This window comes from Felis catus, chromosome C1 (assembly GCF_018350175.1).
Source record: "Felis catus isolate Fca126 chromosome C1, F.catus_Fca126_mat1.0, whole genome shotgun sequence".
Classification (NCBI taxonomy): domain Eukaryota; kingdom Metazoa; phylum Chordata; class Mammalia; order Carnivora; family Felidae; genus Felis; species Felis catus.
In genome coordinates this window covers 166,285,014-166,307,060 of record NC_058375.1, presented here as the reverse complement: position 1 = coordinate 166,307,060, position 22,047 = coordinate 166,285,014, and the positions used below count along the sequence as shown (strand labels likewise).

At 40.3% G+C, this 22,047-nt stretch overlaps 1 protein-coding gene across 19 annotated transcripts in view; it reads right to left on the bottom strand.

Moving 5' to 3' along the window:
- OSBPL6 (oxysterol binding protein like 6) overlaps window positions 1-22,047 on the bottom strand; it is a 214,517-nt gene that overhangs the window by 47,595 nt on the left and 144,875 nt on the right. For 16 of the 19 annotated variants that reach the window (XM_023259488.2, XM_023259490.2, XM_023259489.2 and 13 more), the window contains 7 exons: window positions 17,273-17,395; window positions 14,642-14,695; window positions 13,234-13,347; window positions 12,947-13,117; window positions 9,533-9,665; window positions 2,334-2,437; window positions 1,666-1,758 (listed from right to left, as the gene is read on the bottom strand). In XM_023259488.2, the coding sequence (XP_023115256.1) occupies window positions 1,666-1,758; window positions 2,334-2,437; window positions 9,533-9,665; window positions 12,947-13,117; window positions 13,234-13,347; window positions 14,642-14,695; window positions 17,273-17,395 (792 nt within the window). The remainder of the gene's footprint in view (window positions 1-1,665; window positions 1,759-2,333; window positions 2,438-9,532; window positions 9,666-12,946; window positions 13,118-13,233; window positions 13,348-14,641; window positions 14,696-17,272; window positions 17,396-22,047) is intronic. The other 3 variants (XM_045034012.1, XM_045034015.1, XM_045034017.1) reach the window with 1 other exon arrangement.

The window sequence follows — 22,047 nt, the reverse complement described above, 5'->3', positions numbered from 1 at the left end:
CCTGTGACTAGAAGGGCTATTCAGAGTTGCATTCTGTTTCCTCCAGGAAAAACCGAGAGATATAGGGACCACGGTGAGCCTCACGGCCACGGCAGGGCAGCCACGGGCATCCCGCTCAGACTCTCTGAGGACCAGCCAGCCTCTTCAAGGCAACGGCTGTGAACAGCAATGTGTTCAATGGCATACCTCATAAAAACGAGATCGAAACAATATCTGTCTATAAATGTATACGTTCATATGATGCGGCCTTCTTCAATTATTTTTATAATGGTTCTTTCTTTCTTGGCTATGAGAACCATAGATAACATGTTTTAAAAAGCCCCACAAAACTAGACAATCATGTGCTCAAAGCAAATGAAACTGCCAAAAGCAATTTGAGGTAAATTTTTGGTGAAGTCATCTGGCACATATGTCTTCTACAGTATTAACGTTCTGGATAGAAAACACACAAAAACATACTGCATAAAGGAACACAATAAATTGTGTTCATAGAATGTGGACAGTCTAACTAAAAAAACCATGAATCTTTAGTGCTTGTGAAAATTTATTTTCAAACATATCCTATTAGCAAGCAAAGCACCAAAGAGTTTGTTACTTACACACAACACAAAGAATATCAATGTGGTCAGAATTAAAGAATTATTATTCACTCAGAAGACACTGAAGATTTCTGGAAAGAAGTTCCTTTTACCTTTTATTAGAATATTTAGAATACACCAAAAATTGATTTATGGTGTAATAAAAAGAAAAGCAAAATCCTAAGTCTGATTTTGATTGTTGGGGCAAGAGTTTTTTAGATAATATATAGCTAGGATCAGAATAGTAAACATTCTAGTTTAAAGATCTGAAAATAATATGATTATGACACAAGAGGTTTTAGGCATTTACCATATTTCATATCACTTTGATGCAATAACATAAGATGTTCTTACTTGAAAAATTTTAAACTACTCATTCAAATAAATAACTTATTTACAATAAATTTCAAGTAAATTTATCATGAGTCATTAAGACTTTCATGATTCAGATTTTAAAAGTGATTGTTGATCGTCAAATAATACCTCTGTTTGACAAATCATAGAATTTTAGAGTTGAAAAGGAATTCAGAGATAATTAAGTTAACTCCATCACTTTCCCCGGGAGCAAATGGAAACCTAGAAAATTTAATAGAAATGCACGAGATTATACTGCCAGGAAATCACAGTGATTACACTAGAGCCTGAGTTTGTTGACTTCCAATCTTTTGCAGACCTCATCCTTTTTTATTGATACATAAAGTGTTGGATAAAGCTAATACATAAAAGGCTCTTTTAAGATCAAGTGTATATAAATGAGTGCTCATTACAACACACTGGATTTTTAGCCTAGATTTTTAAGGTAATTTTTTGTTAAATTACATTTTAATGATCCAAAGGCCATAAGTGAGAAGGAAAATGGCATTTTGTAGTCCTATTAAATCATTTTAACCTTTCTTTTAAATTATTTTTACTTATTCCAGAGTAAGATGAATAGATTTCTCGCTATTTTAGATAGTATAACCCAGTCTGTAAAGCCCTGGCTTTAAAGCATTTCAGCTGCTTTAAACTTCTTAACTTCCATGAATTGATATATAAAGACTAACATCTTAAAATCATATAAAAATATGAATGAAGGAAAAGTCTGTACCTGCAGTTGTATTTTTGTATCTTTGCTGACACTTTTTGTTCTCCATCGTCTTGTGACCCGCTTGTCTTTCTTTGAAATATCTACACAGTTAGCCTACATTACACAAATAGTTAAAAAGCAACAAAGTATTATTAAGTTCACACAGATGACACAGATATAGACAAAGAGAGCATAGCATGTTAGTAAAGAATCCTTGTTAGCCACCCTAAAGCAAACCAGCCAGGAGAGAAAGTCACATCTGACGCACAGTGGGCATAAAAAGCAGAGATAAGAACTTGATCATAAAATATATCTGTCTGCTATACAAAAGGAAAACGGGATTACAGATCTTTAGCATTTTTTTCCCACATAAAAAAAATGGCAGTAATTCTGAGACTAAGTTGTATCTTCAAAGCTATCATTTCTAATGTGACACAAACATGGAAGAATAATTCACATATTTATTTCTTCTATGAGTTTGTACTTAGATATAAAATATACATTAAGATGTCAAAATAGATATCTTAACACAATGACACCATGAATTCAAAAATATTAGAATAACTCCAGAATATAGATTAATTTGTACTGTATTAGTCATTTCCTTTTAAATGTTACCTTATATATTCGTAGAACAATCCAGTAAAAATTCTGTGTTAATGACTTAAAGTCCTTTTGGTAATGTTTACCTGCATGTCAGTAAAGTTAGGTGCTGACTGGGTTCTCTGAAGTATTTCCAAATTTTGCAGGAGTTTGCTAAGTTCCACAAGGTTTGACTGGCAGTGTGCAAGGTCTAAGAAAAATCAGAAATAAAAATATGTTAGAACTGGGCAGGGAGGGGCAGGGATGACAATAAAAGACAGTCAATCCAAATTATGGCAAGTATGATTAGGTAGAACCATGTTCATACAATGATGATACTGGCAAATGAAACAAAACAGACCCTTCTCCAGATTAGCACCTTAAAAGCACTGAGGATTAAATGAAGTCAATGCCTACTTACGAGTTAACAGCTAGCCACGACAATCTCAGTGAAATTGTGTGTGTTCACTTTCCTGTTCAGGTGGCCCTTGTTACATAGGAAGCACACTCAAGGGAACTTCAGCAGTTGTATGTATGGTTTTAGTCTTAGGAACCTGTCTACTTACTCCTAACATAGTTTACAAGGTGGCTACCTGGAATTTAGATGGAGTCTAAGTCAAGTTCAGGAAAATAAGATGGAATACAAAGTCAGATAGACATATTTTTCTGTGGTTTAGATCACTAACAATGTTGCAATGAATGATTTCTTTAAAACCTCTGAGGGATGTTATACTAAACACAACCAAAGATTCTCGAAGTGTGTTCCCTGGCCCAGCAGCATGAGAATCACCTGGGCATGAAGCTTATTGAATGTTTAATGAAGAAATGGCTTTTAATTTTATTTTTAATTTTTGGCTATATTTGAACAAGAGAGAATTTTAAAGATTTGCATAATAAAACATCACTCTTAAAAATTGAATTTTGGTACAAGAGTATTGAGTTATTAGTATTACTTACACAATTATCAATATTTAGAACATGCTGGTAGTTATGTGATTACTTTTGGACGTATACTGTTTATAAAGAGACCGCAACAGGGCACATCTATAAATCTGTTATATTATAAAGTGGTTAGAGTATGTAGTCAGTCAAATTTTGGTGGGAAATTTATTTATATTTTCTTTGTTTCTCATTAAGTCTCAAGGATCTGCATTTTTACAGATATAGTACAGGCAGCAAAATATTGCTGTTAAATATGGCTCGAGATGAGCTGGGCCAAATAACACAGGGAGTTGTGTTTGGGGGATTTTTGACTTTTTTGTTGGATATAAAAACAGAGGAGCTAGGGGCGCCTGGGTGGCTCAGTCGGTTAAGCGGCCAACTTGGGCTCAGGTTGTGATCTCGCGGTCCGTGAGTTCGAGCCCCGCGTTGGGCTCTGTGCTGACAGCTCAGAGCCCGGAGCCTGTTTCAGATTCTGTGTCTCCCTCTCTCTGACCCTCCCCTGTTCATTCTCTGTCTCTCTCTGTCTCAAAAATAAGTAAACATTAAAAACAAAAAAACAAAAAACCAGAGGAGCTACTACTACCAGGGTCTTCCTAGGACTCCCAATCACTGCACACTCTATGGAGAGCAGGGTAGCAGCAGTCATAGGGCCAGGCCACACCCTCTCCTTCACAGCATCTGCCTGAGCATGGAGCCCAGATGGGCTGCTCAAGGGCAATGGTTGTTCTTCAGAGAACCGTTGGCCATCAGTGCCTTTAAACTCCTTCAGAGAGGAGGTGTGTGGAGGACAGTACTGAAGAAGACAGCACCTGCCACCACCTTCAGGGGAGGCCGTGCCCTTGTGCTCCCATCCTCTTCCCTATGAAGAAAACAAGGGTCCACTGGTTCAGGAGGGTAGGAAATACAGAGCATGAAAGGAAAAGAAAGAGGGAAGAAAGTAGTGCAAATAAGGAAGGAGGGTTAGAGGGAAGAGGAGAAGGGAGATGGGCTAGAAAGGGCCTACATTTTAATTTGCATTTTATTTATATGTTTTTTAATGTTCATTTATTTATTTTGGGAGAGAGACAGCACAAGCAAGGGAGGGGCACTGATGGTGCAGAGCCTGACACGGGGCTCAAGCCCACGAATTGTGAGATCGTGATCTGAATCGAAATCAAGAGTCAGACGCTTAACTGACTGAACCACCCAGGCACCCCTAATTTGCATTTTAAAGAACAAAACTGTATCATAAGCACCATGCTAGCAGGGACATTTTTTCACATTATCCATGCATTGAGCCTTCCATCTAGTGAATATGACATCCGTGCTTCTTACTAAGTGTGATTATTATACACAAACGGTGTATGGAGGTAGCATAGGAATCTGGAAACGGGGCTTCAAACCATCGAAATAATATCCACTCTTTTTCTAAAAGAATGGAAAGAGATCTTTGTGAATGAAAGTGATTCAAGGCAAGAAACCTAAAACTAAGCTTCAGGTGACACGGACTGACTTTACATCTCTGGGTTGCAGTCTCTTCACCTGCCAAGTGGTGGCAGTAATATACCCGCCTCTTCCCTTCCTGCCTTAGAGTAGCCACTGAGGTGGTAGATGGGAAAACGCTATGAAACCCAGAAAAGTACTGATCACACTGTGTTTAATCATGCCGCATGGCCTTAACTTGGAGCAAGCTGCACCCGTCCTCACCACTTCTATCGCTCGAAATATGGGAGAGATGAACTCCTTGGCAGGATTTCACTGCTTGCCTAAGTCTGGATGTATATAAGGATTATAAAGATTTGCCAAAGGCAACAGAGGTATCTTTAAAAAAAGAAATCTCTAAAATTTCTTTAACTAAGATTAAATCTAATTTTAGCAATGGGGAAAAGGAAAATTATGCTGAGAAAATAACTGCTGAGATAGTTCATAATAGTGAACAGTTAAAAACTTAAATATCTAGCAATGTACTTATTTTCCCATAATGTTCTACCTTGCTCCAAAAAGAAACAAGTCGTCCAACTGTGGAATGGTTAAATAAATTATGGTATGTCCAATGTTATCAACCTATTATTTCATTTAGATACCACTGATGGAAGACACTGGGTACCCAGTACAGTTCTAAGTATAGGGAATATAGCAATCAAGTAAGATTCATGGAATTTACATTCTGGTTAAAAAAAAAAAATTGCAAACAATTTGTATGTTAAACTATTAAGTATCCATCTTCAACACTGGCATATAGAATACTAATTTAACATTTCGTTTCCATGGGGGAAAAATGCTTTCCAAGAGCCAAACAATTCCCTTACGTAATTGAGATCTGGACTGATGTAAGTTCAGATCTATGAATGGTTCACCACTTTGAGTATTAGCACTATAAATCAGATATATTATGGGTTCAAGATGTTACATGATGAATTTTTGAAATATAAACCTCAATACTGGGGACTCTATGAAATGATTAGGAGAGACTAAAAATAAAAGTGTTGTGGGAATTTAGAAAATAGAGAGATATCATCAGAGCACACTTAAAAGAGAGACTGGAATCTTTTCTGGGTCTGGAGGATTGATGGAAAGGATTCAGCAAAAGAGAAAGGTGGAGAAGGGCAGAAAGGGCCCTGCAGGTGGGAAAGAACAATGCGCACCAAAGAACAGAGGAGGGAACATGCAAGTGCGTTCAGGAAATAACAAATACGTTCAGTTGAGCCAAAGGAAAGCAAAGTCGAAAGGGTAGGTAGGGACTGAAAGCTGAAAGGTGGATGTTGTTGTTGTTATTATTATATTATTATATTATTATTATTATTATTATTAAGTAGGCTTCATGCCCAGTGCAGAGCCCAAGATGGGGCTTGAACTCAAGACCCTGAGATCAAGACCTGAGCTGAGATCAAGAGTCAGATGTTCAACCGTCTGAGTCACCCAGGCACTCCTGAAGGGTAGATGTTAAATGCTGGGCTAAGTAGTTTGGGCTGCAGAGCCCATGGAGAAACACTTGAAGGGATTTTTTTGCATAAAAGCTATTTAAAGATATGTCAGTCTTAAAGGGAGAAGTATGTTATGGGCAAAGAACTGGCTTCAGGGTTAGTCAAACATCTTCACCAGGGGAGCTGTGTGATCTTGAGCAAATTCCTTAACTTGTACGCATTTCACTTTCCTCTTCTGCAAAGTGGGGATTAGTAATATTTACATCTCACGGCTGAGTGCAATGGCTTGCTCAATGCCGGCCTGGGGCCTGGGCGGCTCAGTAGGTTAAGCATCTGACTTCGGCTCAGGTCATGATCTCACGGTTTGTGGGTTCGAGCCCCTTGTCGGGCTTTGTCCTGACTGCTCAGAGTCTGGAGCCTGCTTTGGATTCTGTCTCCCTCTCTCTCTTCCCCTCCCACGCTTTCACTCTGTCTCTCTCTCTCACTCTCAAAAATAAATAATAAACATTAAAAAACATGGAAATGCCGGTCCAGAGTTGCTAACACGTTCAATAACAGCAATTTCCCAAAAGCCTATGAGAGGTGAACAGCAGAGCTGGAGACTGAGGACGATGTCAGCCAGAAGGCTGCTGACCGGCCAGAGACTAGGTGAACGGTGGGTCTGAGGAGGGAAGCAATTTGAGAGGAAGGGCAGATGAGGGCAGGGGGAAGGGTGGGTGTTTTCAAAGAAATAACAGAACTGAGTTTGGGCTAGATGAACAGAGTGGGAGGGTCAAAAAACCTCTCGGGTCTCAGACGTGGTTATGACAGCAGCACTGACAAAAACAGGGGAGCCTAGCAGCTGGGGCTGTTGCCGGGAGAAGACAGAGGCTGGTTTCAGACAGGCCAAGGAGGGGCGTGAGAGAGAGTACACACAGACGGAGCCAATGGCGAGGAGAGGCGGCAGGAACGAAACATAGGCTGGATGAGGAGCTCAGATTTATACAGTTTTCAGTCTTTTTGAGAGGGTTATGGTTGCATGTGCTCTGGAGTCAGACCACCCACGCTTGAACCCCAATTCCACCGTCGCTAGCTGTGTGAGCTTGGTCGGAGTGAGTTGATTCCCCTGAATCTAGGTTTTCTCATCTGTAAAACGGCTCTGAGAGGATCAAATGAGTTGATGCATACAAAACAGCTAGGACAGTGCCTGTCACACAGGAAGAGCCTGATACCTGTTAGCTGCTGCTATTATCACTGCCACCAACCCCCCTCATCATCACCATCACCGCCACCACTCCCATCACCATCACCACTATCTCATCAAAATAGAGATTCCAGCTGACACTATGCGCGTGCCTGTCATCTCCGAAGTGCAGAGCGTAGTCGTTAGAATCCAGTTGGCCTGCCCTAGGCCTCCAGCTCTCCCCAGGTATTTGCTGTGTAACACGGGCTAGGTATTTGACCTCTCGAAGCATCGGTTTCTCTATCTATAAACACATGGTTCCTAACTCCTGCCTGGTACTACTGTGAAGATTCACATAAACCACGTATGTAAAGCGCCCAGTTCAGTGTCTGGCCCATTAACCATTGACTGGCTCCCAGTCAACCAGAGTTACTATTACAGATGCCGAAGGCAGAAGACTGAACCTTGATCGATCCCCACAACTGATGCTGACCAGACAAGAATCCAGGGAAACGGAGAAGGAGCAGTTGGAGAAAAAGGAAAACTTCATGGGGTCTCAGGGAGAAGTTCTCACAGAGGAGGTCCTACAGGGCAGGTCAGAGATGAGGTCTGAGAACAGAGTGGAGATCAGATGACCTCTTGCTACTAAGAATGCCTTTTTCATTGAGCAAAAGGGGCAAATATCAAATTACGGAGAGAAGCTGGAGTCTATGGACAGAGAGTAGAAGTGAATGGAAGATAAGGCTGTCTCCCAGAGAAGGGGTAATTACTGCACTAAATCCTGAAGGAAACAGAGAGGCAGGATAGAAGACACAGGTAGAGTAGTCAGGGTGGGAAGAAGCAGGAGCACCCCAAGACAGGAGAGGAGGCACAGGGAAGGGCCATGAGTATTCTAGAGCACACAGAGAGACAAACGCATCCCTCTTGCCCCACCAGCCAGGGGCTTTCCCGGCATCAAAGCCAATGTCTCTTCACTTTGGTCAGATGAATGGATTTTGCCCCAGTGGATGGTGTCAATCTTGTCGGCAAAGGAGGCAGCCAGGTTAAATACCATGCGTGTTTACAAAACTGTGAAGTGAGCGGACAGGTGGAAACATCTAGAACCACTGCTGAGGCGAGACTACAGTGTTTTAAGACAGTGAGGTTTGGCTTCTTTCCCCAACCTGAAGACCACATACTCAGATGAATATCTGTGTGTTTTGTGAATACATTTAAGTACAAGCCTTTGAATGGAATGTCAGTTGGACATGCTTTATGAATATAACATCCTGTGTAAAATCATATTTTCACATAAAGATTGAGTATGGGATGTGTCCAGGGCTAATCAAAATGCTGTAGACTTTGAGTTCACACATACATAGAACAAAAAAATATACATATACTTTTGGGGGTTGGGATCAACATGAATTGCCAAACTTCAGTTTTTCTAAACGAGGACATAAGAAAATAATCCAACATCTACTTTCACCATAATTCCATAAGAGAAAATAATTTAATATAAATAAGTTAGGCCCAATATCATCACAAAATAATTTTTAAAAATTAAATCAATTTAGCTTTATAAAATCCTTGCCATGTTATCCTTGTTTTCTCAGTTTAGGTCAAATGAAAACTATCTCATAGAATGGAAATGGTCTGTGGCAGTTTGGGCCAAAATGCTCAGTCAGGCTTATTACGAGGGAAGAGAAAAGTTTCTGGAGATTAAGAGGCTCCACGATGGCAGAGTGAGGGAATTGTGTATATGTTCAGAATGGTTAATAACTGTCCCATGGTGGAACACCAAAACAGGTTAAGTGTGGCTAGGAAATGCCATATAATTTTGCTACTTATTGCGGGTTGTCAGGAGACATACACCTGCTCTAGGACAAGTTGAAGCAGCAAAGGAAGCTGTACAAGTGACCTGGCAGCAGTCGAGAGCAAGGGTGGAGGTACCCCGGGGGCTGTACTGGGCTGTGAGATTGCCCCCAGAGTGTGGGGTGGGGCAGGTAGGACGCTAATGAAGAAAGACGGGGACTGGTGGTGAGGAAGGAGGTGGCAAGGCCAAAGCGGAAAGGGGTGAAAGGCAGGGGAACGGGGAGACCAGATTCAGTAGTTGTGAGGGTGCAGGAGAATGAACAGGTGGTAGGAAGATGGAGTCACGGGAAGGGGAAGGATCTGGTGCAGAAAAATAAGAAGTAGAAAGGTGGAGGCAAACAAGGAGGCTGGAGGGGGAAGGGAGCAGCATCCACAGTTCAAGTTCACCTCTTTCGTTTCTGTTCTCGTGGCTTATCCTGAGAGCCTGCCCTGGGCAAGAACTAACCTTCTGCACACCTGTCCATTTCTTCCGAGTCCTGTAACCAGGCTGCCACCTTGCTCTGGCCGGTCGTGCAGGTAGCGGGGAGGCTGTTGCTGCACGGTAAAGGGGACTGCCATGGAAAGCTGTTTGCTTGCACCTACAATGAACAAGAGGAAATGGATGGTTAAGCAGAAACAGTATATTTAAGTGATTTAAACAATTTTTTTGAGATATCCTCAAAGTGACATCAAAAAAGAGAAGAAAGAGCACCCTGGAAATAGGGAGGAAGCCTCGGGGCTAAATGTGTACATGCTCAGTGAAGCCGAAATTCGTGACAACACTCATTAAGCCGCTATCTCCACCATATGAGGAGTGGAAAACACTGATGTATGTTATATCTCATATCTTAAGGGTCTGCCAGCTCAAATTCCCAAAAAATTTAATTTGCTCAGCAAGTTGTATTGGGCATGGGGTCCTTATTACAGGACTTCTAATTCATGAGTGAAGGCCTTTCCTTTCCAGAAGCTCTTACTTCCTTATGATCAGCTCAAGGCCTCATCAGCCACATGTGATTCCTAAATGCATTATCCACCATCCAGCAGCTGCGCACTGCTTTGAATGCATATTAAAAACTGTAACATACAAAAAGTCAGCATTGGCAAATTATCATTATCTACAGCTGATAGACTTTCCCATAAAGGGATTTTATGTGAAATGAAGTTGCAGGAAGTATAGTAAGGAGATAACGCAGTGAGTTCAGTGAACACTTAGTTGAAAAAGCAGGAACTTACTTTTGAAAAAGCTGAAACAATGTCAAAACTCCATATCTGACTTTCATATTCAATTACAATTGATTGTGTCTGTCCTAAATCATCATGAAGTGAAAGATGCACGTATTTAGCAAACCCAGACTTATTTATTACCCACACGGGGCCACATACCAATTAACGTTCAGGACTCTCATAATTTGATACTTAGAATGCAAGCCAAGTGACAAAAAACTCTCTTCACTCTTTATTGCGTTCTGCTAAGGGTCACGGAGACCTTTCACCAAGTTCAATCTTAGAGGTGTGTCATTCGTAACTACAGCAATAGATCTTCTATGAAACCAGAGCTAAAGAGCTTCTTTTTTTTTTTTCAACGTTTATTTATTTTTGGGACAGAGAGAGACAGAGCATGAACGGGGGAGGGGCAGAAAGAGGGGGAGACACAGAATCGGAAACAGGCTCCAGGCTCTGAGCCATCAGCCCAGAGCCTGACGTGGGGCTCGAACTCCCGGACCACGAGATCGTGACCTGGCTGAAGTCGGACGCTTAACCGACTGCGCCACCCAGGCGCCCCCTAAAGAGCTTCTTATACCAAGGCAAACAGTGGAGAAGAACTGGCTTCAGTTCTCCATTCTCGGGTATCACCCAAGTTATTTAATAACTAACACAGGGATGAAAATACTACATCTTTTATCAATAGTCTATGCCAAAGATGCAGGCAGAAGCATCTTAAAGGATTAAATGTTCATATTTTTAAAATATCCATCTGGGGGCGCCTGGGTGGCTCAGTCAGTTGAGCGACCGACTTCGGCTCAGGTCATGATCTCACGGTTTGTGAGTTCGAGCCCCGCGTCGGGCTCTGTGCTGACAGCTCAGAGCCTGGAGCCTGCTTCGGATTCTGTGTCTCCCTCTCTCTCTCTCTGCCCCTCCCCTACTCATGCCCTGTCTCTCTCTGTCTCAGAAATAAATAAACGTTAAAAAAAAATTTTAATATCCATCTGGGATATAATTCTTGTTTAGTTTGGACTAACCCTGGGATTCATTCTATTCTGTGGTGAGAACTCAGGGGGCCTGGAAAACCTGAGGACTGTCTTAGTCATTGTGTGTTGGGTCACCCAGTAAGTGCTCTACTTCCTACCCTCTGACCTCCTTCTTTTTCACTTCAGAACTGGATAGTATGAGGGTTAACCCAATACCTTGGTCCTAGGAGGAAGATGTTGGTTAAACAATTCTTGGCAAGGCTACCACCAGAATGAAACAAGGTTTAAGAGCCTTGTGAAACATAATTAATGGGATTTAACAAAAATCACTTAAGTGACTCCCATTGAAATAGTAAATAATGAGGGTGCCTAGGTGGCTTAGTTGGTCTGTTAAGCATCCGACTTCGGCTCAGGTCATGATCTCATGGTTTGTGAGTCTGAGCCCCACATTGGGCTCTCTGCTGTGAGCACAGAGCCCACTTCAGATCCTCTGTCCCCGCCTCTCTCTGCCCCTCCCCCTCTCATACTCATGGGCACGCATGTGAGCACTGCCTTTCTCTCTCAAAAATAAATTAAAAAACATTAAAAAAAATAGTAAATAGTGAATACAGCAGTATTTCATGTAATCTGATTTGAGTAATCTCGCAGATTCCATGAGGTTTTTCAACGTTTTGCTAAGGACACTTGGATATATATTACATACATCCTTAAATAAGAAAGCAGAGAAAAGCAGAATCTTCACTGAAAGGTTCTTAAACCCAAATCTTTATGGCAGCCAGTTATTCATTCACAGATGTCTATGTTCTCAATATCAGGTGCCAAGTGGGAAGCTGGAACACCCCTGGGCACTGCAATGTGGCTATGGTTCAGAAAACTTAATTACTGAATCAAAGGCAGAAACAACCGTCTCCCTGTCTCTTGTCCTCACTTCAGTTTTTAACAGGCAACACCTCTAGCTTTTCAGCCACATGAAAAATATGAACTCTTAATACAGGCCAAAGAACAACTTCAGCCTGCCTTAATCTGGTACTTAGTACAGTGGAAAGGGCACTGACTTTGGAAACACAGAGATGAGGATTTGGATTCTGGCTCAGCTGTTTAATGGTTATGTCATTTCTTTGAAAAAATTTTTTACTGTCTCTGAGTTTAGTCTATATTAAAAACTAGAGATGAGTGTCAAATACTTAACACAATAGTTAATCACTCAAATAGTCTACTACATATATTATAGTCACATTCTTTAGCCAATTTACCTTAACTTCATGGGCAAATTCAATGGTATCTCTCTGAGTCATGTATGCAATATATTACACATGTAATATATTCAAGGTAGAGAAGCAAATTTAATTTTCAAAACTTTGTGGTCTTCTTATTACCACCTAGGAAAATATCAATTTCTAGGGGCTGATTAGCCAAATGTTCATTCTACTTCCTAATATCCCTACAAAGCCATATAAAATTAGGATATGATCCATTCATAGAAAGGAAAAGTAACTATTAATTTTCTTGGTGATCCACATTCTACCTAACCTATACTTGTGATTAACTCTGATGCCAAATGTCACTGTTGTCTTGAGGGTTAGTTTACAAAATAAATCTTCTCTTCCTGGTTTGTCAAATAACACTCAGTTATGTGCCTACATAATTTTCCAAGCAATTTCTGGGCTGATTTTTATATAACAGAGTCGTACCTTTCCATCCACAACAGAAACATTAGCAGCTGGTGAGGATTCAGCTGTGGAGGTTGAAGGAAATATGTGAAAACTAGCATCTCTTGGTGATCTGACAATTTCATTCTGCCGATACAATCGATGATGGCGCAATTTGGAGACCCATGCATCAAACCAGTCCTGGGATTTCACCTAAAACAATGAACAAGAGGAGATGGTAATGGTGAAACCAATCTCCTGTTTACCACTGGCACAGGCAAGTGAATTCCCCTGATAAAGGCAGAAAAACTATAGAGAAGTGACTTTACCTTCAAATGGTAGATATGCTCTTCTGTGTCAAGGTCTATTCTCCGAGCTTTCTTTTTAATTGACATGACCGAGAGTCCAACATCAATGCTTCCATGGACCTTCCCCTTTTGAATCTGAAGTCAGAAGACTAGTAAATAGGCTAGAAGGATATATGATTTGATGTGTTTCTGTACTGAAATGAGCTTAATGTAATCTTTAATTTATCTTTGGGAAAGGGAATACCACACCTTCTTTACACAAAGAAAAATGGTTAAGGTTCTGAGGTTAAGGTCCTTAATCTGAGGACAGGTGAAGTTTCTGTGACTTCTTCACACCAATTTCAATAAACAAGACTATTCATTTATTTTTCTTTTCTTTTCTTTTTTCTTTCTTTCTTTTTTTTTTTTAGTTTATTTGTTTTTAGTAATCTCTACACCCAGCGAGGGTTTGAACTCATGACCTGAGATCAAGAGTTGCATGCCCTTCAAATTGAGCCAGCCAGGCACCTAAGACTATTCATTTCTTAGTCCTGTCTCTAGCACAACGTATAATGCTAATCTTCATAATTCTAGATTGCAAAGCTTATATCCCAAAAAAGATAGGCTTAGTGGTTCCTAAAATAACCATGGTCAATCTTTGACCCACAACTCAGAACATCCCCAAGTAATCAACTAGAAGACAGCTGCTGAGGCAGAACCAGGCAGCTGAGACTGAGAGCACAGAGCAGCCAGGGCTCCCTCTTGGCTGCCTTTGTCTGATCAAGGACACACAGCTGATTCAGTGAAAGAGACGGGGACAAAACTGAAATCTGAGCCCTCTGTTATTTCCCCTACACCACAATGATAAGAAGGATGGCATTTTCCCGTTTTACATGCAAACAACTACTTCTTATATTAAAGAAAAATAATTTGTAATAATTTTACTGAGTTGGGATTCCCAAGATAAAAGGATGCATGAAACACAAATGAAGTTCATAAGATAGGTTTTAAAAGGATATAGACAAGAACAAAGGTTGCTTTAAATCTCAAAAAAAGCACATAAAGCATAGTTCATTGAGAGATGCATAAGAAAAAAAAAGTCTATTTGGGTTTTCTCTCCAAGACAGAAGGGGTGATTTTTATTAGTGTATCACTTTTAGGTGTAACCTTCTGTTTTGAAAAACACACATCACAATTGTTAAATTAAATCTTCATGCTCCCATCTGAGATTTTTATGCTAGCTTGAGCATAAGCATGAAACACATCTTCCATGGGACATGGAAGTTTGGTAACTTATTAATATATGTGCTGCCGAAGTGAGCAGGGTAACTTATTAAATCTTACAGGCACAGAAGGGCACAAAGCTGGTAGCTATGTCACAAGGCTTACACAACTGTGGTGTTTACTCACTTTAAAACAATCTTTGAAACATGTCCTGTGTGCTACTTACATCGAGTGGTGCCTTGGAATACTTTAACATGCCATTATCCAGGACAAAAAACCGCTGCAAGAACCAAACAACGCCCAGTTACCGTCTACACTTTGAATTCTATAAAACATTCACAAGCATGGGTCTAACATTGCTTGGCATTAAGTAATCAGTATGTTTGATCATTTTAACTTATATGAATTCAGTGTACCTGGCCATAGTCAGTCACATTAAATGGTAAGGAAATCTGAGCTTGAATTCCATACTATTAGCTTACTAGGGTTCTTTTACACACAATCTGATGGAGAGCGAATCTCTCGCCATGCTTTTCCTTGAAGGGAGTGGGCCTGGGGGATGGAGTCTCAGGACCCACAGCCAAGACTTTTGAATGAACCACATCAGGGTGTCTTTGAAAGTGAGAAATGAGAATAACTCAGTTTAGATCACAGTGATTCTGTAAGGAGCTTCTCTACAGGGAATTGTTCACTCTGGATGTAAACTCCTGCATTTCCCTGGATACCACGGAAAATTCCCGAAAATGCTCAAGTCTGTTACAGAAGCCAGTGAACTAGATCTAGGAGTAATAAATTATCTGGAACATTTACGAAGGAGCTTTAGCAATATATTTGTTATCTCCACTTAGCAAAATGCTTGCATTTCACTAAAAGAGATTAAAAATACTTCTAAATTACATTCAGGGTTAAAAGAGAGAGAGAGAGAGAGAGAGAGAGAGAGGGATTTTTGGCAATTTTTGTCTCCTTCAAGAAGCTCCTGGTCCACTCCAAATGAATCTAGCCATTATTGCTCCAAAAACACTCAGGAAGACTCTGTTGGTTTCCTTTCCATGGGCAATTCATAAGGGAACAAACAATTCTCAGGACCCACTCAAACAACGGGTCCAGTGCCCTCCTCTGGTCTCTAAAAGTGCAAGGAGTCTTTCTATGGCTGGAAAATTACTCTGCTGGGAAGGTTTTATGTGATTTGGGACCACTTAGCTGCTGAGGTAGCAGGTGGTCAAGCCCAGGGATACTCTGCACAGAACTCACAGAAAGCCATGAAAACCCTTTTGACACAGGTACTGGGGGGGCAATAAGAAAGCACCAGAAGAAAGTATCCCCACAGCTGGAAAACACTTGATTACTCAATCACCCAAGACACGGGCAATCACATATGCTGATGCTTGACTAAATATCTGATGGCGCTAGAGACCAGGAGAAAAGGCAATCCAAGTTGAGAACCTCCTACTACTGATATAGAAAAATGCTCAAAGGTATGGCCTAGAAAGAATGGCTGTTGAACCACTGAGATGTGGACCTGAGAATGCTAAATTAAAGTTAGTGATTCATGTAACATTGGTTTCTTTGACTTCTTTTCTCTACTTTTCCATTTCTACCTATCAAAGAATGTTAGCAGGTATAACCTACTGCGTGATCATGGGGGAAGAGATTAGCAAGGCCAGTGATTCGAGGAATTGCAAAGTGGTGAAGCCAGAATGAAAAGCAAAAGGTGATTCTAGGAAGCAGTATGGCCAGCTGGCCAAAATCCAAGGAAGAACAAGGGTGGACAGAAATTTTGGTATTGGGATAATATTATGGGTTCAGGGGAGACTGAGAAGGCTTCTGAAAGGAACATTAGAAGCCTCTTTGAGCTATTTTTATTTCACGCACAGAGACTGGGAAGTAGGGCATTTGCCATCGGTTAATTTTTAAGTCTTCCCCTTAAATCGCAAAAAATGTGTTTGCAAAAGATGCTATAATCCATAACATCCCTGTTTTGGGCCACTGGAGAGTCACCAGCCAGTCATTTGGGCCAATAGATCCATCTGCTCTGAGATGAAATCCATCAGCAGGTGCGGCAAGTACATGAACCTGTTCTTCCAGTGATTTCAGAGAAGGTACTGGTGGTCTGTCGAAGGCCTTATATTGAAAATGGAGGATAATTTTCTCCTTCTTAGCCTCACAGAATTCTTGTTACTTAGGTAACTGCATTGGTGTAGTACAAAATATTTTCTCCATAATTAAAACTGGAAGATGGAGAAAGGATGTAGAGGTAGGGGAGAGAGGAATAAATCACATACTTTTAAGAGCAGTAAACAGACTTCTGTGATTTTCCATCTTTAGTTTGCACTGGTAACAGTAATTCCAGGACTTTATTCCAAGGACTTAAATGGAAATTTGTGTATAAGGATGTTCATCACAACAGCATTACAGTAAATAAGTTAGATATATCCTACATGTGCAGCAATAGGGAATTGGTTCAATAATGGTGCGATATATAGCATAAATCCATCCCATGGAACAGAGCATATGCATGCATTTAAAAACATCTTATTTCAGAGAATATTTAATAAGCATACATTCATGTTATTATTTTTCTATATTCATATTATTTTTAAATGAAAAAGTAGAATAGACAACATGTACAAACTGGATTTTAAATATAATGTAAAATATTTTTTCCCTGCGTACAGATATTATGTATCTCAGACTTAAATGGGTATAATGGGTTGTAGCCCACACGGTTAAACAAAAAAGGCTTTGAAAATTAGTTTTACACATACAACCATTCTCTTCGTTTCCCACCTAATGACACCAAATAAGATCTTCTCTATTGACGACGAAGGTCTGGAGATGAATATGATGAAAATGGTACCTTGTGCCAGCCTTTTAAAGGCCATTTTCTTTTCTTCAGCATAAAGCCTTCATGTTTGTCTGGTCTCTGGACATTGGTTTGGCCTATTTTCAGCCCTTCTATAATTTCCCAGCTGTCAGCTTCCTGAGAGAAAAGAAGAAAAACAAATCACGTATTTCTCAGTGTTTGATGACACAGTCAAAGCAGACTCTTAAGTAGAAGCTGCTTTTGCAACAACACTGGACACACCGGAAGTCTGAACCACATTCTGAAGCAAATTCTAACATCAGACACAGCGACGCACTTATAAGTGAAGTTAAAATGAGTTTTCAGTAGACCTGGATGCATGCAGGTCCATCAGAGACGGGTTGGGGGCTGAGGGGTGGGGGCTGGAGCAGAATGGAGTTTTGATTGCATGTACTCAGAAGATTTAAAATGCATTTTTCCAGACAGTTCATCTCTGGGCACAAAGGCACTTTAACGTTTTAAAGTAAGGCTGTTTTGATGACAAATGTTCAATTAGTGCGGAGACCTGGGCTCCTGTATAAAATGGAAAGGCTGCAGTGGTCTGAGTGGCCCATCACCTACCCAGCTAAAAGCAGTGCTACGGGCTGCACGTATTTCAGAGGGCTCGTGAAATGCCCTGCCTGCCACAGGACACTCAGAAGTCCATGCTTTCAGAGACACACATCCTGAGAAACACTCACCCTTGGGCGCCCATGTAAAGAGCACCAGACTTGAAAGCCAGAAATCTGGGATTTTAGAGGCTATGCTATCACCCTCCTCTGTTAAAAACAGGCCAAATCATGGTTTCCTCTTTCAGAAGACACGTTTTGTCTTGTCTATGATGTCTAAATTTTTTAATGAGCTGTCAACATTTAAAAGTCAGACGATTTCAGGTATAAAAAATCTGAATTTTGAGTGTTTTGCTAAAGTCTATCAGATCTGGCAGCACTGGGTCTGCCCTGAGGGATGGGTGTCTAGACATGTTCAGTTCGTCACGGCCCCCCTCAGGCCTGCTTCCGTGTTAGATACCCAACCCTTAGCGACATCCTGGGTTTTCAAATCCCTGGAACGGGAGGTTCCTACGGGCCTACGCCACCCTGAAGTAACCACTGACCTGGCAAACACTCCCATTCAAGATCTCAGGCATGGGTCACAAAGCAAGCAGTAGAGGCAGGAGCAAACATCACATCCCATTCACAACTGCTATGATCCTGCCCCCGGCGCAGGGAAGCACAATCTCTCGGTGTAACCCGCTCCACTGCCTCAGCTTCAGAAAGCGGGACGAGCCCACAGATCAGGGCAGGCATCTCTGCAGAATGCCCCATCCCAAAAGGACTCAGGAAACTGTCTTCTGAAGACATATATTCTATCAGGAATCATCCTTCAATCACACAATAAGGCTCCAACAGGAACTGATGAGTTCCATCTTGGACTTGCTGGCACAAATGTCTAGGTGGTGGCCGCCCCTGCTGAAGGACTGTGAGGCTCTGACAAGGCCCAGAGGCAAAGGTGCCACGATTGGTTACGGACATTGGCCCTGGGGACGAGAAGGGAGAGGCTAGCATTTTATCATCCATTCCTCTTTTCCTTTTTTCCCTCCTTCCATCCCAGAAGCTGCTTACCCTATGGCCAAGTCAAATCTATGTTTAAGTCCAAGCATGTATAAATGGGGTGTGTTTTTTCACAGTAAGTTATATTTCTAGGAGATGCAGCTGAACATTGCTTCATTCTAGCATCGCTAAGCCTAGGAGACACTCTTGGCTTATCAAAAGCCCTCTAAGCCAACATCATGCCTCTGTCCTCCCAAATGCAACTGTAAATGTCCCCTACTCCACAAGGAAAACCAATCTGAGACCAGTGTCATTTCTTTATCTACTTGGTCATCCCTGAGGGGTCCCCACTGAATGAACTATTTACCTTACAAAAACATACCTACTAATATTCATTTAGCAACATTAAGAACCCTTTACAGTAACTGCTAGTGTCCCATTAAATTTTTTTAAAAATCCTGTTTCAGATTCTGTGTCTCCCTCTCTCTCTGTTTCTCCCCTGCTTGCACTCTGTCTCTCTCTCTCTCTCTCAAAAATAAAGATTAAAAAAAGAGTTGGACACTTAACCGCCTGAGCCACCCAGATGCCCCCAAGAAATAATATTCTATTTAAAGATAATACTGTTTATTTATTTATTTTTTAAATATATGAAATTTATTGTCAAATTGGTTTCCATACAACACCCAGTGCTCATCCCAACAGGTGCCCTCCTCAATACCCATCACCCACCCTCCCCTCCCTCCCACCCCCCATAAGCCTTCAGTTTGTTCTCAGTTTTTAAGAGTCTCTTATGCTTTGGCTCTCTCCCACTCTAACCTCTTTCTTTTTTTTTTTTCCTTCCCCTCCCCCATGGGTTTCTGTTAAGTTTCTCAGGATCCACATAAGAGTGAAACCATATGGTATCTGTCTTTCTCTCTATGACTTATTTCACTTAGCATAACACTCTCCAGTTCCATCCACGTTGCTACAAAAGGCCATATTTCATTCTTTCTCATTGCCACGTAGTATTCCATTGTGTATATAAACCACAATTTCTTTATCCATTCATCAGTTGATGGACATTTAGGCTCTTTCCATAATTTGGCTATTGTTGAGAGTGCTGCTATGAACATTGGGGTACAAGTGCCCCTATGCATCAGTACTCCTGTATCCCTTGTGTAAATTCCTAGCAGTGCTCCTGCTGGGTCATAGGGTAGGTCTATTTTTAATTTTTTGAGGAACATCCACACTGTTTTCCAGAGCAGCTGTACCAGTTTGCATTCCCACCAACAGTGCAAGAGGGTTCCTGTTTCTCCACATCCTCTCCAGCATCTATAGTCTCCTGATTTGTTCATTTTGGCCACTCTGACTGGCGTGAGGTGGTATAAAGATAATACTGTTAAGACATGTGGTTGAGTTGGTCAAAACTGTTAATTAGATACAGTAATATTTTTTGATATATATATTTAAAGTTTTTACTTAAATTCCAATTAGTTAATATATATAGTATAACATTAATTTCAGTAGAATTTTGTGATTTATCACTTATACACAACACCCAAATGCAGTAATTTTTTAAAAAAATGTTTCTGATGAGACAGTTTCAGACTGTATACCATGTTTTTTGGACAATACCAGTACAGGTGGCATTATCATCTGGAGCACAAAGTGGGGTGCTCTGGTATTCCCATTTTAAAATACTGAACTGGAGGGCACCTGGGTGGCTCAGCCGTTAGGCGTCTGACTTTGGCTGAGGTCCTGATCTTGCAGTTTGTGGGTTCGAGCCCCACCTTGGGCCTCAGAGCTCAGAGCCTGGAGCCTGTTTCGGATTCTCTGTCTCCCTCTCTCTCTGCCCCCCCCCCCCATGTTCTGTCTCTCTGTCTCTCAAAAATAAACATTAAAATAATAATAAAATAAAATAAAATAAAATAAAATAAAATAAAATAAAATAAAATAAAATACTGAATTGCACCTCAACAAGTGAGCATTGCTTAGGAATAATGTTGCAATCATCAGAGAAGATACTAGGTTCTACTTTCACCAAAGAAAATAGACAAAAAATTTCATAAAAATGGATTTTTACTGATTTCTTTTTAAAAGTTTGATATAATCATATAATTAAAGAATAATTCTCTATATATGTATAAATATATTCATTAGAGCTTTCTCTGTTCTTAGATATCAGCTGTATTTAATGACATTTCTATTTTTAGTAGCCCTATCCATGTATAGCATCTCTAGAATAACATTTTTATTTTCAACTAGTTCTCATTTGAAGGCTAGTGTTCATCTTTCATCTATTCTGTGTGTGTGTGTGTGTGTGTGTGTGTGTATGTATGTGTGTGTGTGTGTGTGTACACATACATATATATGATGTGTGGTATGTGGGTATATATATATATATATACATTATATATGTATGTGTGGCCATTATGTGTGGCCTGTGTGTATATATACATATATGATCTGTATGGTGTACGTGTGTGTATATATATATATATATACATATGTATAGGTATATATGTATACATGTATACGTAAGTAAATACATATACATGTGATGGAGAATACTCTGGATAACTTGTAAAAATGGAAACATTTAATAATAAGTGTTTGGATAAGCTTTTTGGATTTTTTTTTTCTAATTAAACTCAGACCATAATACCAGCTTGTTCCTGTGGCACAATGGCTACTGATTTCTATCACAGTAGTATTTTTCTTAGTTTAACTACAGAGGAGGGAAATAAAGGGATAAGACAGAAAAGGCAAAAGGTTAAAATGTATTTCTTAAACATAAATGCAGTAGCTCCAAACAAATAACTCTATTTGCTCTGATTCAATATTACTAAACCCAAAGAAATTGAAAAGAATCCCAATACAGTTCTTATAGTTAAATAAGCTGTCCAACTGACAAAGAGGCAAAAAGGTAAATCCAGAGCAAACAACATCCTCCCTATTTCAATTTTAACTGCAGATGACAATGTTACAAATAAGGTGTGTAAGAAATGAAAACAGCCCATCTCAGCACTTAATAGGACCCACCTCTATGCTTAGTAGACTAGGTCTATCTTAAGGAACTTAAAATTACTTTCTGAAAATTGAAGGAGTTTTTATAATTTCAATGGATATTAATTTTCTGTTTAAAAGTCTCCAATTTTTGTAGGTACACTTGTAATGGAAACAGTCAAAAGCCCTTATGTGATCATATCGGGACTTGAGTCAGATACACAAACATTTTTGCTATTACAGAAATTTAAAATA